The sequence below is a fragment of the Myxocyprinus asiaticus genome, chromosome 20 (genome assembly GCF_019703515.2).
Source record: "Myxocyprinus asiaticus isolate MX2 ecotype Aquarium Trade chromosome 20, UBuf_Myxa_2, whole genome shotgun sequence".
Lineage (NCBI taxonomy): Eukaryota > Metazoa > Chordata > Actinopteri > Cypriniformes > Catostomidae > Myxocyprinus > Myxocyprinus asiaticus.
Window position 1 is genome coordinate 38,908,714 of NC_059363.1, and position 16,251 is coordinate 38,924,964.

The 16,251-nt window shown below is 39.2% G+C and overlaps 2 protein-coding genes across 3 annotated transcripts in view; one reads left to right on the forward strand and one right to left on the reverse strand.

Annotated features, from left to right (window-relative positions):
• The first annotated feature begins 9,689 nt into the window (after positions 1 to 9,689).
• On the forward strand, positions 9,690 to 13,613 carry LOC127411003 (39S ribosomal protein L33, mitochondrial). The gene is made up of 4 exons (XM_051646316.1): positions 9,690 to 9,814; positions 10,488 to 10,506; positions 12,508 to 12,614; positions 12,984 to 13,613. The coding sequence occupies exons 1-4, from the start codon at positions 9,793 to 9,795 to the stop codon at positions 13,031 to 13,033; spliced, it is 198 nt and encodes a 65-aa protein (XP_051502276.1). The 5' UTR covers positions 9,690 to 9,792; the 3' UTR covers positions 13,034 to 13,613.
• rbks (ribokinase) overlaps positions 13,288 to 16,251 on the reverse strand; it is a 54,744-nt gene continuing 51,780 nt past the window's right edge. For both annotated transcript variants that reach the window (XM_051646292.1, XM_051646291.1), the window contains one exon: positions 13,288 to 15,452. In XM_051646292.1, the coding sequence (XP_051502252.1) occupies positions 15,279 to 15,452 (174 nt within the window). In that variant the 3' untranslated portion in view covers positions 13,288 to 15,278. The remainder of the gene's footprint in view (positions 15,453 to 16,251) is intronic.

Sequence of the window (16,251 nt, forward strand, 5' to 3'; positions counted from 1 at the left end):
ATTCCATAGTTTTAATGACTTTACTATTATTCTAAAATGTGAAGAAAAAAAAAATTATAATAAAGAATGAGTGTTTCAAAACTTTTGACCAGTAGTGTATATATACACAGTACTGTGCAAAAGTCTTAGGCACATAAGATGTTTCACAAAAACCTTTGTCTTAAGATGGTTATTTATAGCTTCAGCTTTTGTCAATAGGAAATATACATTTTAGACTCCCAAACATTCCTTTTGCAAAAATAAAAGAACAGAAAAGAAAAACAGAGAACCTTGCAACCAGTGGCGAATTCTCAGGGCCAGCAAAGCCTTCTCTGGATTTTTATTTTTTATATCTCATTCAACTTTTTGCCTATTTATTTTCAGTCGCTTTCCACTCCTTATTCATCAACAAATGAATATCAAACAACTAATAGTTTATCCAATCAGAATGTATTCCTTGATCATTACAAGCGAAGCATGACGACTGGTTCACAAACTGCATGCCCAAAGCCGAGCGCTTCCGAAGCAGCGCGTGAGTCTGAGCTCCACCCCGTTAAGCCTTCAGAATTTCGACAGAATCCAGCAACAGTTCAAGGGAATAGATATTTAATGTCAGATTCATCAGCCAATCAGATTGATTTATTTGTTCTTGATGGGTGTTTTATGTTTACTGCACCTTGTATGACGTTAATTGATATATGAAAACTATTTATGGCATTATTTTTGAAGACATCCCCGCTATGCAACAGTTTTCACAAGTGCCCAAATCTTTTGCACAGATTATATATATATATATATATATATATATATATATATATATATATATATATATATATATATATATATAATATTGTGGCAGGGTGAGCAAGAGACAGACACAGTGGGTGTGGCGTCAAGCCTCGGAGAGGCATTTTTTGGAAACAATAATAAACGTAAAAATGTCCAAAAAGGATAATAAAGTGTCTAAGGGGGAATAGGGTTCATAATAAAGGGTGAATCTGGCATCCTCGCGGTGAACGGGGCTCGGGGCAGGGTAGTGTTCATAGGCCGCTCAGGCGTAATGGAGTAGGGGTGGTGGAGGGATGCCCGAAGAATCAACATGAATCAGCTGCTTACACTGTATGTGCTTGCATTATGACTGACAAGACTAACTTGACAAGCTCCTCCCGAACCGGCAGCCCAGCATCTAGCCCGTCAGCGACAACGTGAGCAGTTAACCCCCGGCGACTCATTACAGCGTCCGGGGGTCCGAAGAACGGGTCCGGCAGCGCGTCCACTCATCCGATCCCTCCCAGCTATGGTCCTGGGAGTGCGAGGATGCCATGTGCACACATGGAGATTTGAAGCCGGCTCCCCGAGAAGAGGTGCGCACTGCGTTTTAAAGACAGCGGTGATGAAGCATTATACCCATCAGGTGTGCTTCATTCACCGCTGACCAAACGAGGCTTATTAATTATGCACCTCTTCTCGCTCTCCAGCCCAACTCTTATCGTGAGCCTGGCTGAAGGGCGGCCCTAAGAGGCGGGGCGACGATGACGAGCCAGAGTGGCGGATCATTCCGCCACAATATATATATATATATATATATATATATATATATATATATATATATATAAAAGTGTGGCAGAAAAAGATGCACAACCAACCGAGAGAACCGCAGCCTTATGATTGTCAAGCAAAATCGATTCAAGAATTTGGGTGAACTTCACAAGGAATGGACTGAGGCTGGGGTCAAGGCTTCAAGAGCCACCACACACAGACATGTCAAGGAATTTGGCTACAGTTGTCGTATTCCTCTTGTTAAGGCACTCCTGAACCACAGACAACGTCAGAGGCGTCTTACCTGGGCTAAGGAGAAGAAGAACTGGACTGTTGCCCAGTGTTCCAAAGTCCTCTTTTCAGATGAGAGCAAGTTCTGTATTTCATTTGGAAACCAAGGTCCTAGAGTCTGGAGGAAGGGTGGAGAAGCTCATAGCCCAAGTTGCTTGAAGTTCAGTGTTAAGTTTCCACAGTCTGTGATGATTTGAGGTGCAATGTCATCTGCTGGTGTGGGTCCATTGTGTTTTTTGAAAACCAAAGTCACTGCACCCGTTTACCAAGAAATTTTGGAGCACTTCATATATATATATATATATACTGATCAGCCACAACACACAACATTAAAACCACTGACAGGTGAAGTGAATAACATTTATTATCTTGTTGCAATGGCACCTGTCAAGGGGTGGGCAGCAAGTGAACAGTCAGTTCTTGAATTTCATGTGTTGGAAAAAGGAAAAATCGGCAAGCCTAAGGATCTGAGCGACTTTGGCCAAATTGTGATGGTTGACAACTAGGTCAGAGCATCTCTAAATGGTCTTTTGGCATGTTCTCGGTGTGCAGTGGTTAATACCTACCAAAGTGGTCCAAGGAAGGACAACTAGTGAACCGGCAACAGGGTCATGGGCACCCAAAGCTCACTGATGCACGTTGGGAGCGAAAGCAAGCCCGTCTGGTTCGATCCCACAGAAGAGCTACTGTAGCACAAATTGCTGAAAAACGTAATGCTGGCCATGATAGAAAGGTGTCAGAACACACAATGCATCGCAGCTTGCTGCATGTGGGGCTGTGTAGCTGCAGACCGGTCAGAGTGCCCATGCTGACCCATGTCCACTGCCGAAAGCACCTACAATGGGCACGTAAGCGTTAGAACTGGACCATGGAGCAGTAGAAAAAGGTGGCTTGGTCTGATGAATCACATTTTCTTTTAGATCATGTGGAAAGCCAGGTGCGTGTGTGTCGTTTACCTGGAGAAGAGATTGCAGCAGGATGTATTATGGGAAGAAGGCAGGCCGGTAGAGGCAGTGTGATGCTCTAGGCAATGTTCTGCTGGGAAACTTTGGGTCCTGGCATTCATGTGGATGTTACTTTGACACGTATCACCTTCCTAAAATTGTGGCAGACCACGTACACCCCTTCATGGCAACGGTATTCCCTGATGGCAGTGGCCTCTTTCAGCAGAATAATGTGCCCTGCCACACTGCAAAAATTGTTCAGGAATGGTTTGAGGAACATGGCAAAGAATTCAAGGTGTTGACTTGGCCTCCAAATTCCCCAGATCTCAATCCGATTTAGCATCTATGGCAGGGGTCGGCAACCTTTTTGACATGGAGTGCAATTTTTTATTTTCCTGGTCAATGGCTGTGCCCCCAACTTGTGAAAATGTTTCCATTTTGCATTTTTCTAATTTAATCGTTTATTTTTCATTTCAAATGATATTATCAGCATAACAGTTTAAGTGAAAATTTGTGCAAAACCTGATGATTATGATATAATCATTGAACCTGCATATTAATTTTCACAAAGCATCTTTTGAAAGTTCTTTAATGAAAGAAAACCTGTCCTTTTGTACAAAATGAGTTAACACAGTTAATGTCACAAATTTTCTTATTTGATTACTGATCACGAAATTGTGTGGAATCTTAAATATTTCTTATATTATGAATGCATATTTTTAAAAATCACACAGAGGGGTAATCATAGCACGCAAGCAACAGCGAGAGAGGAGCAGGCTATTTTATTTATATTAAGTTTTCGCACCTGCATTCCAATCTACATCTAAATTTTAACAAATTACAAAATGATAACAAACACAAATTGCCTGACACACAACAAAGGGGATACAGAAACAAAATTGTACATAAGATGACAACAACAGAGCATTGTACTACAAATCTAAATGTGCAGTTGGACCAGCAAAAATCGAGGAGAATATACATGCAATCTAGACACTTCTGGAACGTTATATCATATCATACCACAGAATATCACCGGTAGAGGCATTTATGCTGTCAAGGTATGGTGTCCATATGTGGTTAAAAGTGTCAGTTGTGGAGTGAATAATGCATGTCAAGAGTTCCAGAGGGATAGTCTCTCTAATAATTGAATGCCAGCCTTTAATGGAGGGAGGCTTATCACTGATCCATGACATCAGTAGATTCTTCCTGGCAGCAAAAGTCAACAAGCTAAAAAGCCGTCTTTTATACTTGTTAGAAATGAGCTTACAGGGAAAACCCAGAAGGAGTGACAGAGGATCCAGCCCCAAAGCCAAACCCAAGATGTTATTTAATTGAACCACAATTCTGGACCAGTAAGCCTGGATCACATGACAGCCCCATATACAATGAGTATAATCTCCTATATCAGACTTGCATTTAGAGCAGAGCGGTGAAAGTGTTGAATTGTATTTGTGTCTTATATGAGGCGTGATATGTACTCTGTGCAGCATCCTAAGCTGAATGGCTCTTGCCCTGTTACACACTGAGAGCTTATTGGCCTTGGACCAGACCGTCTCCCACTCCTCTTCCAAAATATCCACCCCGAGCTCTCTTTCCCAAGTCAATCTGAGGTGCGAGGTATTAACTGTATCATAGAAGCATAGAGCTTTATAGAAAAGGATAGCACACCAGGCCTTGAGAGTATTACGCACTAAAAGACTGTTACACAGAGCTCTGCTCAACTTTGAATTATGAACAAATAAAAGCTTCTGTAAAGGGCAGTTGGACTGTGAGGATTCGAGATCGAGCCAGACTGATTTAGAGTCTTCACTGAGCCATTCAACAATAAATCGAAGTTGGCAAGCCAATTGATACAGTCTAATATTCAGAAGGTTCAAACCTCCCTTCGCGCTAGTGAGTTGAAGTTTTGATAATTTCAATCTGGGTTTTCTTTGGCTCCAGATAAATGAATTTAGCCACCCATTCAACTCTTTTATGACCTTATTAGACAGTAAAACAGGAACCATTTGCATTGGATACAATAAGCGGGGCAGGACATTCATTTTTATCAAAGCAACCCTCCCCAGCCAAGACAGAGGGAGAGCCATCCACCTGTTCAAATCATCACAGATTTTTTCAAGAACTGGTACAAAATTAGCTTTGTACAACTGCCTGAAAGTAGGGGTCACATTAATACCCAGATAAACAAAGCCATCCTCGGAGCATTTAAAAGGAAAGGAGGGAGGTTGACTTGTGGGCTTCTTATTCCCTATAAATAGGGCAACTGATTTAGAAAAATTAATCTTGTACCCAGAAAATTGCCCAAATTCCTGAATGAGGTTTACAACCCTTGGCACAGACACCTCAGGATATGAGAGAAAGAGCAGCACGTCATCTGCATATAAGGAGATTTTGTGCTGCCTACCTCCCAGAGACACCCCCGACACGGCCACAGCCTCTCTTATCATCTGAGCAAGTGGCTCTATTGCTATTGCGAAAAGCAATGGAGAGAGGAAGCAGCCCTGTCTGGTACCTTGAAATAAAGGAAAATTGTCGGATCTGTGACCATTGGTAATGACCGCTGCAAGAGGATCCATGTAGAGTATTCGCACCCACTTAATGAAGTATTCATTCATGGACACTCCATGGAGTCAGAAGCTTTTTCCGTATCAAGGGACAGAATGAGAGAACTAGAACTAAGATTATGGGAAAGCTCAATAACGTTTAAAAGCCACCTAACATTGTGAGTGGAGCTTCTGCCTTTAATAAACCCCATCTGATCTTCATTAATAATAAACGGTAGAACCTTTTCCAATCTTAGTGCTAAGATTTTAGATAACAATTTTAAATCTGAGTTTAATAACGCAATGGGCCTATAGGACCCGCAATTTTCTGGGTCCTTGCCTATTTTAAGGATAAGAGAAATATTTGCCTCGCCAAGCAAGGGGGGCAAACAATCAGTCAAGAACGAATGGTTAAGCATGGCTAAAAGAGGGTCTAGTAGCACATGCTCAAATTCTTTATAGAATTCGCATGCAAGGACATCCGGCCCAGGGGATTTGCCAGATTTTAAGCTATGGAGTGCGGTTACAGCTTCCTCTCTCGGGATGGGAGCATTAAGAAATTCCCTCTGTTCTTTGGAAATAACAGGAAGAGTCAGGCAATCAAAGACTGATACCATAGAATCATGTCTTTGAGTAAAATAAATAGACTGATATAACGCAGATTAAAATTGTTTAAAATTGTCATTTATAATATAAGAATTGAAAGATTGCACTTCCTTATCGTCCACTATAGAAGTAATAAATTGTGTCAGATTTCAACTTCGTCAAGAGGGCTAGATATTTACTAGGTTTATTACCCCATTCATACAACTGCTGCTTTGAAAATAGAATATTTGAGTGAGACTTTTGAGTAAGCAGTGAAGTTTAAAGAAGCCCGCACAGTACCTATTTTTTCTAAGGACATTGGAGAGGGGTCATTCATATAGCTGTTAGTGGCTCTGACCCTAGGTGTCTCTGTTTTTCTAATTGTTTCCTTTTTTTGCAGTGAGATATGAAATAATGATGCCTCTAATATATGCTTTACCGGTCTCCCAGAGGAGTGAGGGATTATCTGAATTTCTTCTGATAAGGATTAAGAGTGCACCAAACATCCATATATCCTAATTCATCACACAGTGCAGAGAGAGCTTTAGACTGTTTGGTGAGAATAGAGCTCCTGGGGGGGAATCTGTCCAGTAACGAATTTAGTAAACAGTTAAAGTCCCCTCCAATAATAGCCAATCCAGATGCATACTCTTTAACATCGAGGAAAGCTTTTGTAAGAAATTCTGAAGAATAATTTGGGGGGCAATATATATTTAGAGGTGAGATATCCTCTCCATTCAAAGTCCCCTTAACAATAATATATCTGCCATGTTCGTCCTTAACACTGTCTGTGACCATAAGAGGTATCCTTTTATTAATTAAGATAGCTACTCCTCTGCTACTTTTTGTAAAAGATGAGAAGTAAATCTGACCAATCCATTTGTGTTTTAGATTCAAATGTTCACTGTCACTCAAATGAGTTTCCTGCATCAAGGCTACATCTATATTCTCCCTACAGTGTCACGTGAAAACTTTCTGTATTTTTATTCGTCCATGTAAATCCTTTACATTCCATGTAAATGTCCATGATCATTACCCTGTCGTTGCATCCAAAAAACAAATGTGTGTGTCTCAAGGCATTACAACAAGCATTAACACATATCGGAACAAGCCAAACTGGCAACATAGAGAAGAAAGGAAAAAATACAAGGAGAAAATAAAAAAGCAGGGGAAAAAAAATAAAAAAATTAAAAAAGGATATTTCCCCATATGTCTTAGGGGACAGATCTTCATCTCACTAAACCTCCAGTAACAAAGGCTCACAAAAAAATTAAAAAAACACCCATAAACCTCCTACAAACCACCCACCCGAAATACAAACGTAAATTATGAAACCAGCCCACATCACTCAAAAGAATGGGAGAATAGAAAATAAAATACGCAAGCTTTGACTCGTATTGCTACATACTTATCAGAGAATAGGCATACAGTTCATGAAAACAATTCAGTTCGCCACCCGCCTGTCACAGCAGCAGGGAGATCATGTGCTGGACCTCGCGCCATTTTGTCCAGGTACTGCGAAATGGCAGCTGCCGTCTCAAAGACTTTAGAAGTGCTTCCAATAGTCACTCGTAGCTTGGCTGGGTACAGCATCGCGTAGCGGGCACCCATCTCTCGAAGTTGCTGTTTGATTGTGTTGAATTCTTTTCGCCTCTGTATCACTGAAGCAGAAAACTCCTGGTAGAATGACACCTTGCTGTCCTCGTACCGCAAATCTCCATCCGCCGACAGCCTACTACTGGCATCAAGAACTCTCTGCTTGTCTCTGTAGTTATGGAACCAGACAATTAGCAGCCGCAGCCTGTCCTTAGCACCTGGTTTTGGAGCCAGCGTAGGATGCGCCCTTTCAATCTTAATGCGACTGCCCTTAATATGCAGATTGAGAAATTCGGGGATCCACGTTTGAAAAAAGGTAACAGAATCAGCACCCTCCACCTCTTCGCGAAGGCCTAAAATTCAGATGTTTTTATGCCGACGTTCTCCAGGTCGTCGATGTGTTCAGTAAGCACAGCGACTTGTTTTTCAAGGGTGAACGCACGGGCTTGTGCATCCTCCGAAGATGCCTCCACCACCATGATTCTCCGCTCCGCCTCATCCAGCCGATTATTCATGCTCTCCAATTGCTGAGTGTGGTTATGCACTGTTTCTGCCAGCGGGCTAAGTTTCTCATCTATTGTATTAGAAATTTTCTCCGTCATAATTTGAAGTGCTTTTATTCAATCTCACTGTTAGCATCCCCCGAACTCTGCTCATGCGTCCGCGGTTGAATCCTTTTTCCCCATTTTCTTAGCAGGTCTTGGCATCTTCGGCAGAGATTGAGACCAAAAAGTCTCTAGAGACATACTACAAAATATTTATTACCAAAGTTGATATCTTGCGTCTTTCATTTAACGAGTATGAGAGGAAAAACAAGTGAGTGGCGCAGGAGCTTCTGAAAACTGCTGCTACTTCTGAGCCGCCATCTTGTGCCCCCCCCACCAGTCTACATCTTGATGTAATCCTTCCTCATGATCACACAACGTATTTTCATCAGCTGAATGGCAGACTAAAAAAATGTGACGAGACTCACGCTGCGTGTGCAAGCCATTCGCGCATCACAAGCCTATCAACTATTTAGTCCTTTTCGGTGAATCACACCTGCAAAATCCTAAAACGTTATTTCCAGGTTTAATTTAGATTTTGAATAGACTCACATTTTTGAACCCCACGATGTGTGTTTATGTTTTCTCTTTTATCGTTTAATGTAATTCTGAGTGTGACCATAGTTTAAGGAGGGTGTGTACCTGTATGCTGGGTTGGAAATCTCAAGGATTAATAGTGGTGTTTTCCTTATTACATCCGAAAGCAAAAAGAAACAAATGAAACTTGGAATGTAGGCTGTTATCCGCGCAGCCTGACCGAAGCAAAGTGGGCATGTTTATTCGCACCATTAACCGGAAGTGAAGCTCTGCCGGCTCGTGATGCGCGAATGGCTTGCACGCGCTGCACGAGTCTGTTGGGTATACTGCAGATGCGCCACATTTTAACTTTTTGTTTAGTCCCCCATTCAGCTCATGAAAACACGTTGCGTGAACATGAGGAAGGATTACATCAAGATGTAGACTGGAATACAGGTGCGAATTGATATAAATGAAATAGTCTACTCCTCTCTCGCCGTTGCTGGCGTGCCAGTGATTACCCCTCCGCATGCCAATGCTGGCACGCGTGCCATAGGTTGCCGACCCCTGATCTATGGGATTTGCTAGATCAACAAATCCAATCCATGGAGGCCCCACCTTGCAACTTACAGGATCTGCTGCTAACGTCTTGGTGCCAGATACCACAGGACACCTACAGAGGTCTTGTAGCCAAGACAGCTACAGCTTCATGTGTTCAGTTCAGCAACAGTTCAAAGGTTCACGTTATCATTGCCTATATATTATAACTATGATTTAGGTGTACAGCATTTGTAGTAATTGGACAGCCTACATTTAAGTTTAAATAACAACTAAATGAAAGAAAAGAATAATTTTATTGGAGACTTAGGTTAGCTAGGCGATCGTTGGATAAAAAGTGTCTGCAAAAATAAATTCATGCAAATGAAATGACAAAAAAAAAAAAATAAATAAATAAATAAAAAATCATAAAAAAAGACACAAAATAAACAATAAATAAATAAAATTTATGCAATGCCAAAAACACATCCATAATATTAACCAATAAATATAGGTTTTCGATTCTTGGTTAATTTGAGAGAAAGTAGATAATAATGAGAAAAATTATGCCAGATTTCTAAGACGATGACGTACAATCGCACGCGACACAGGAAGAACTGGAGATTTACCGGAAGCAATAAATTACAGTAGCCAACAGGAGCTCAATGTGACATTCTTCTGCGGTTGTTTCTGACCTGTTGTATTAGAATCAGAATGTTTCTCACTGCGGTAAACCGTGAGTACATCAATAACCGTGCATAACTCAATTCCAGAAGAAGTGCAATTAATACGTGTAGACTGCAGAATAGATATATTAATAGAGGCTAATGACTAGCCGCTAGTATCATGTACTGTATACAAATGAACAGTTAAATATGTAATTTGTGTGTATGTAAACATTCTTGACTTTATTCCATAAAGACCTAAAAGATTTTTTTAAATGACGCTATGTCTAGTTATAAACATACACATAATATTATGCAATTTTAGTTGTACAGACTGTTTATTAGTTGGACGCCAATGCAATGATTTAGTCTACAAATAGCATGCACATTTTTTTTACTTCAACATAAAGACGTTAGAATTAGATTTATAGAAATGTATAAGGGAAAGTGTATGTTTTAGATGCTGTAATTGGTCTTTTAATTTTTGTAATCATTTTAAATAATATTTTAGCGTTTGCTGTTCACTGAAAGTTTATTCAGTGTGACAGATGAATAATTTAAAATACAGATATTCTATGTGCCCTCATTAAAGCTAATAAAAAGCTGTTTAAAAACATTTTTGACATTAAACATATAAACCATTAATCATTAAAGCATTTAAAATAACCTATTGCATGTCACTGCTTTACAATGCATGCTAACTTCCCTATTGCACTTATTTGATCCTTCTCTTTCTTTTTCTAGTTGCCAAGAGCAAATCTAAGTAAGTATTGCTACATATTACACTGCCTACATGGGTTAAATTGTGTAAGCCCTACGTGATGTGTACTTATACGCAGGTCCAGATGGAATCTGCAGACTTGTTTCACATTTTCTGCACTAATGTTTTGGTAAAATCTGTGGAATAGATTTAAACATGGTAAAATATGTTAAATTGAGCTGAGAGTACTACAGTGTTCTTGATAGCCAATAGCATAATCAAATTGGCAAAAATATTAAAAACATTAACACTCAAGGAGGCAGGAGATGAGTAGAACTTTGCCAGTGAGGGGCGTTCAAATTCTGCAAACAATCTACAGAACTTTCTGCGGAGTTTTACTCATGCAGATTTCATACACTGCTTACTTGCTGTACTGTATGTGATAAAGTAGTTCTCAACCTACTTAAATATGAATATTAAAATATGCTACTTTTTATCTACCAGTTATTTTAAACCGATACCATGCACAATATTGCATCAAAGGCATCATGACATGCCTTTTTTATTTTAACATGCTCCTTGAGGTTCAGTAATATTGTTAGTAAAGTTTTTTTGGACTAAAAAAAACAAGTCATATATGTGTAATACATGATAATTTTCCACCCTCTGACCCTTTGTCAGAAATGCTCAATTTTGGTGCAGCTTCTCCTTTAAAGGGATAGTTCACCCAAAAATGAAAATTCTCTTATCATTTACTCACCCTCATGTCATCCCAAATGTGTATGACTTTCTTTCATCTGCTGAATACAAAGATTTTTTGAAAAATATCTCAGCTCTGTAGGTCCACACAATGCAAGTGAATGGTGGCCAAAACTTTGAAGTTCCAAAAATCAGTAATAATAAAACTAATCCACAAGACTTCAGTGGGTTTATCCATGTCCTCTGAAGCAGCCTAATCAATTTTGGTCGGAAACAGACCAAAATGTAACTCCTTTTTCTTGTTAAATCTTGACATCAGCAGTCTCCTTGACGATCATGATTTCAAGCTCGATTAAGGGGGTGTATTAATTATTTGGCTTTGAGCATGTTATTTTTTTCTGACAAAGCAACGGACCAGGATATTGTCACGTGGGAGGGTTTCTGGTGTTAGTAAATTTGTCACAAATAACGAATAATATTATATTAAAAATGTTAAAATGTATTGTCTAATCACTTTCCTGCAACAATGAAACGTGCAGCTTTGAAATATGTATTCTTTGTATTGAGCCGAGAGATCAGCGTGTGACGTTTCGATCTTCTATTCACGTGTTTTCTCGTCATACAGATTCGCAGTTCAGAGTTGTCCTAACTTGAACTTTTGATTTGTAGTGTAGTATGACATTTCTTTGCATGAGGTTGCTTTTTCGGTCTCACGTGCCAAGATGTGTTTGAATGGAGCGAGAAGTGTAGTGTGAGTGCCCCTTTACACTTCCTAGCACCATCTAGCACTCTGCGCATGGGTCTAGTGCTAGAAGGTGTTATTGAGCTTGAAATAATAATTGTGCCTAAAGACTACAACGGCAAGATGTAAAATGAAAAAGGAGGTATATTTTAGTCTGTTTTCACCCAAAACCGATTGGATTGCTTCAGAAGTCATGAATTAAACCACTGGAGTCATATGGATTACCTTTATGCTGCTTTTTGGAGCTTCAACATTTTGGTCACTATTCACTTGCATTGTATGGACCTGCAGAGCTGAGATATTGTTTGAAAAATCTTTGATTGTGTTCTGCAAAGGAAAGAAAGTCATAGATATCTGGGATGGCATGAGGGTGAGACAATTATGATTGATTTTTTTTTTTGGTGAACTATTAATTTAAGTGTACAAATACCTCTTTATGCAACACAAGATTTTTGAATCCATGTGTTTATCCTCTTGATTTATGGCAGACACATGGAAATATACATACCAGTGATTTATGACATGTTACAGGTATATATATATATATATATATATATATATATATATATATATATATATATATATATATGTATATATGCCTTTTAAATGATCTTGTGTTTTAGGACGTTGCTGGTTCAGATGGTAAGTGCAGCTGGCACAGGTCACTGTTTCAACACAAAGAGGGGTCGATTAAGAGAGAAACTGGTTTTGCGAAAGCATGACCCAGTAGGTAAGTTGAAAAATAATTTTTATAGGGCACTGAGGTTCAGTTTATGCGTAGTGTAACTTTGTAGACTGTTTGAACATGCCAACATTTTTGAAAGTGTTAAGTGTATGGTGTTTTTAGCAAAACAAATGTTTCATGTTTCTCAGCGTTGGGCAGAACTGTTCTTTTGATATATTGGCAAACCATAAACCCCAATCCTTAAAGTAACAATCGCAAAGCATCTTTGGTCTGAAATAATCTCCAGAGAACATAAATACCAGACCAGCACTCTTGTTCTTAGACAATTAAAATGCAAGTATGTCTATTTTAATTTCCTTTTCAGTGGTTCACACTTGTTTGAGTTCATATCTTTCTTTTCATTACATTCCACAGTAAACAAACATGTTCTCTTCTTTGAGAAGAGGAAGATCCGCTCACTTTAAACATGGGAAGAACTCTTTTGAAACAGACACAGAATTACAGTCCATTTGCATTGTGTCAAACTGTAGACATGAAACAGACCCCACAGTGAAGTGATCAAGATCTAAACCTCCATGAAGGAAGATTTGAAGATCTGAGTGGAATTTGTGGACCCCACACCAATGCAACTATGAATGACTGGCTCATTGTAAAGGGACCAGAAAGTAGTTTTACATCCCATTAGAATAATGTGGTGTTCACTGACAATTATGTTCAATTTGTTTTTCTTCTTTTTTTTTTTTTTTTTTTGGACTAAAGGCAAATAATGCGGATCACTTTAGGCTGAAGTGGATTTGTTGGAATAATTATCCTGCTAAATTTATTTGTGAGAAAATCAGTGTATATAAGTGTGTTGCCATGCTAAAAATAACATCAATTCAAACATAACAATGGCTGTGCAATTTGTACTTCCAGAAACTAAAGGGATAGTTCACCCAAAAATTCTCATCATTTACTCGCCCTAATGACATACCAAATGTGTATGACTTTCTTTCCTCTTTAGAACACAAACAAAGATTTTTAGAAGAATGCCCCAGCTCTGTAGGTCCATACAATGCAAGTGAATGGTGGCCAGGCCTTTGAAGCTCCAAAAAGCTAATAAAGGCAGCATAAAAGTAATCCAGAAGTTTAATCAATGTCCTCTGAAGTGATCCAGTTGGTTTTGGGTGAGAACAGACCAAAATAAAATCCTTTTTTCACTGTACATCTTACCATTACAATCTCTAGGCACAATCGTGATTTCAAGCTCGATTACAGTTCTTAGTGCTTAACGCTTGCACAGAGAACTTGATGACACTATAGGAGGCGTAATTGAGCTTGAAATCATGATCATCAAGGAGACTGCTCTCAAGATTTGTAGTGAAAAAGGAGTTACATTTTGTCTGTTCTCACCCAAAACCAATCGGATCACTTCAGAAGACATTGATTAAACCACTAGAGTCTTAAGGATTACTTTTATGCTGCCCTTTTCTGCTTTTTGGAGCTTCAAAAGGTCTGGTCACCATTCACTTGCATTGTATGGACCTACAGAGCTGACATATTCTTCTAAAAACCTTCATTTGTGTTCAGCAGAATAAAGGAAGTCATACACATCTTAGATGGCATGAGGGTGAATAACTGATGAGAGAATTTTCATTTTTGGTTGAACTATCAGTTTAACATTTTCTTTATTTTTCACAGACATTTAAAACATGTTATAAGTGGAAATCTTTAAGCCTGAGAGTCATTGTTGAAAACATTCTATGTAAGCTGTATACACTGATCACATGCAACATTAAAACCACCTGCCTAATATTGTGTAGGTCCCCCTCGTGCCACCAAAACAGCGCCAACACGTATCTCAGAATAGCATCTCAGAATAGCATTCTGAGATACTATTCTTCTCACCACAATTGTACAGAGTGGTTTTCTGAGTTACTATAGACTTTGTCAGTTCGAACCAGTCTGGCCATTCTCTTTTGTCCTCTCATCAACAAGGCATTTCCGTTCACAAAACTGCCGCACTGGATGTTTTTTGTATTTGGCTACATTGAGTAAATTCTAGAGACTTTTATGTGTGAAAATCCCTGGAGATCAGCAGTTACAGAAATACTCAATTCAGCCCATCTTGCCACGGTCCAAATCACTGAGATCACATTTTTTTTCCCATTCTGATGGTTGGCAGAATTGATGAGAACATTTACTTAAGCTGTATATACATGATTTTATGCACTGCTGCCAAATGATTGGCTGATTAGATAATTGCATGGATGATTGTTGGTGCCAGACAGGCTGGTTTGAGTATTTCTGCAACTGCTGATCTCCTGGGATTTTCACACACAACAGTCTCTAGAATTTACTCAGAATGGTGCCAAAAACAAAACAAAAAAACATCCAGTGCGTGGCAGTTCTGTGGACGGAAATGCCTTGTTGATGACAGAGGTCAACAGAGAATGGCCAGGCTGGTTTGAACTGAGTCTATGGTAACTCGGATAACCACTCTGTACAATTGTGGTAAGAAGATTACCGCAGGTTGGCGCTGTTTTGGCGGCATGAGGGGGACCTACACAATATTAGGCAGGTGGTTTTAATGTTGTGAAATGAAAATCATCAACATCAAATTTCTAGTACATGGTATTGTGTATTATACAAACAATAATTCTGTGGCCACTTTGTACAGATTAATGGTATTATGTTTGTTTTAAGACAAGGGACCTTGACAAATAGCATTCAGAATAGTTCAGTTGGCAGATCCTTCCGAAATGGAAAGGATGTTTGAGTGCCGACAGTTTGTACAGATACAGCTGCGACAAGGTTGGCTCTTCTGGCCATTTCCTCCAGTGGCATTGTGGAATAATGGGCCATATAGTAAGCCAGTGCACCAATGAAGCTATCACCAGCTCCCTGTTAAGAAATTATAAGGTTCAGTTAGTCAATTTTCAAATAATGTTTGAAGAAAACTGAACTAGTTACCACTTAGCGAATTTAATATGACAGCAGGGGGTGCCATCATACCTGTAAATGCCAGTGGGTTCAAATGATGTAACTTTATACAAAGAAATCTTGAGAAAAAAGTTAGATCAAGGAACAACAAATATACTGTATAACTATCAAATGATTCAGATAATATTTGATGATGATATGTCTTTATATAGCACTGTTGAGTCGTGTGCTTGTTTGGCTGTGTGCAGGGCATAGTGAGTATGTCTGTCGATGCTGACTTAAACACAGCTCCAGTGGCGGTTCTGGTTTACTTGGTGCACTAGGTGAGATTGGACGTGGCACCCCCCCTTAACGCCCCTCATATATAAATAAATAAATGGCACATTCTATTAACATTGACATTAAACAGTACATAACTTAAAATGCACAATTAAATTATAGAGTCAATAAATAAAGTATATGGCAGAATTCTTACAAATTGCTCCTACTCTGTGCTATTACACCTAATCTCTAATTTAAAATGTAACCCTCCCCTCCTAGTTTTCATTGATGCAGAATCATCAGTGACTTCATATCTGCCCAGCAATCACATGGTTGATGCTAATTATTGCAAGACCACTAAGAAGATCCTGTGTCATGGTGTAATCCAAATTTAGTTTGAAGGTTTTTAGGAAAAATGAATCTTAAACACCTTATTTAACTTAAATAACTAAACCTGGCTCCCGCCATGAATATAGCCATAGAAGCTGGCATGGCGTAA

Coding starts and splice junctions, on each gene's coding strand:
- LOC127411003 (XM_051646316.1), top strand. CDS start 9,793: ATGTTTCTCACTGCGGTAAACC. Junction 12,615..12,983: donor GCGAAAGCATGACCCAGTAG/GTAAGTTGAAAA, acceptor TACATTCCACAG/TAAACAAACATGTTCTCTTC.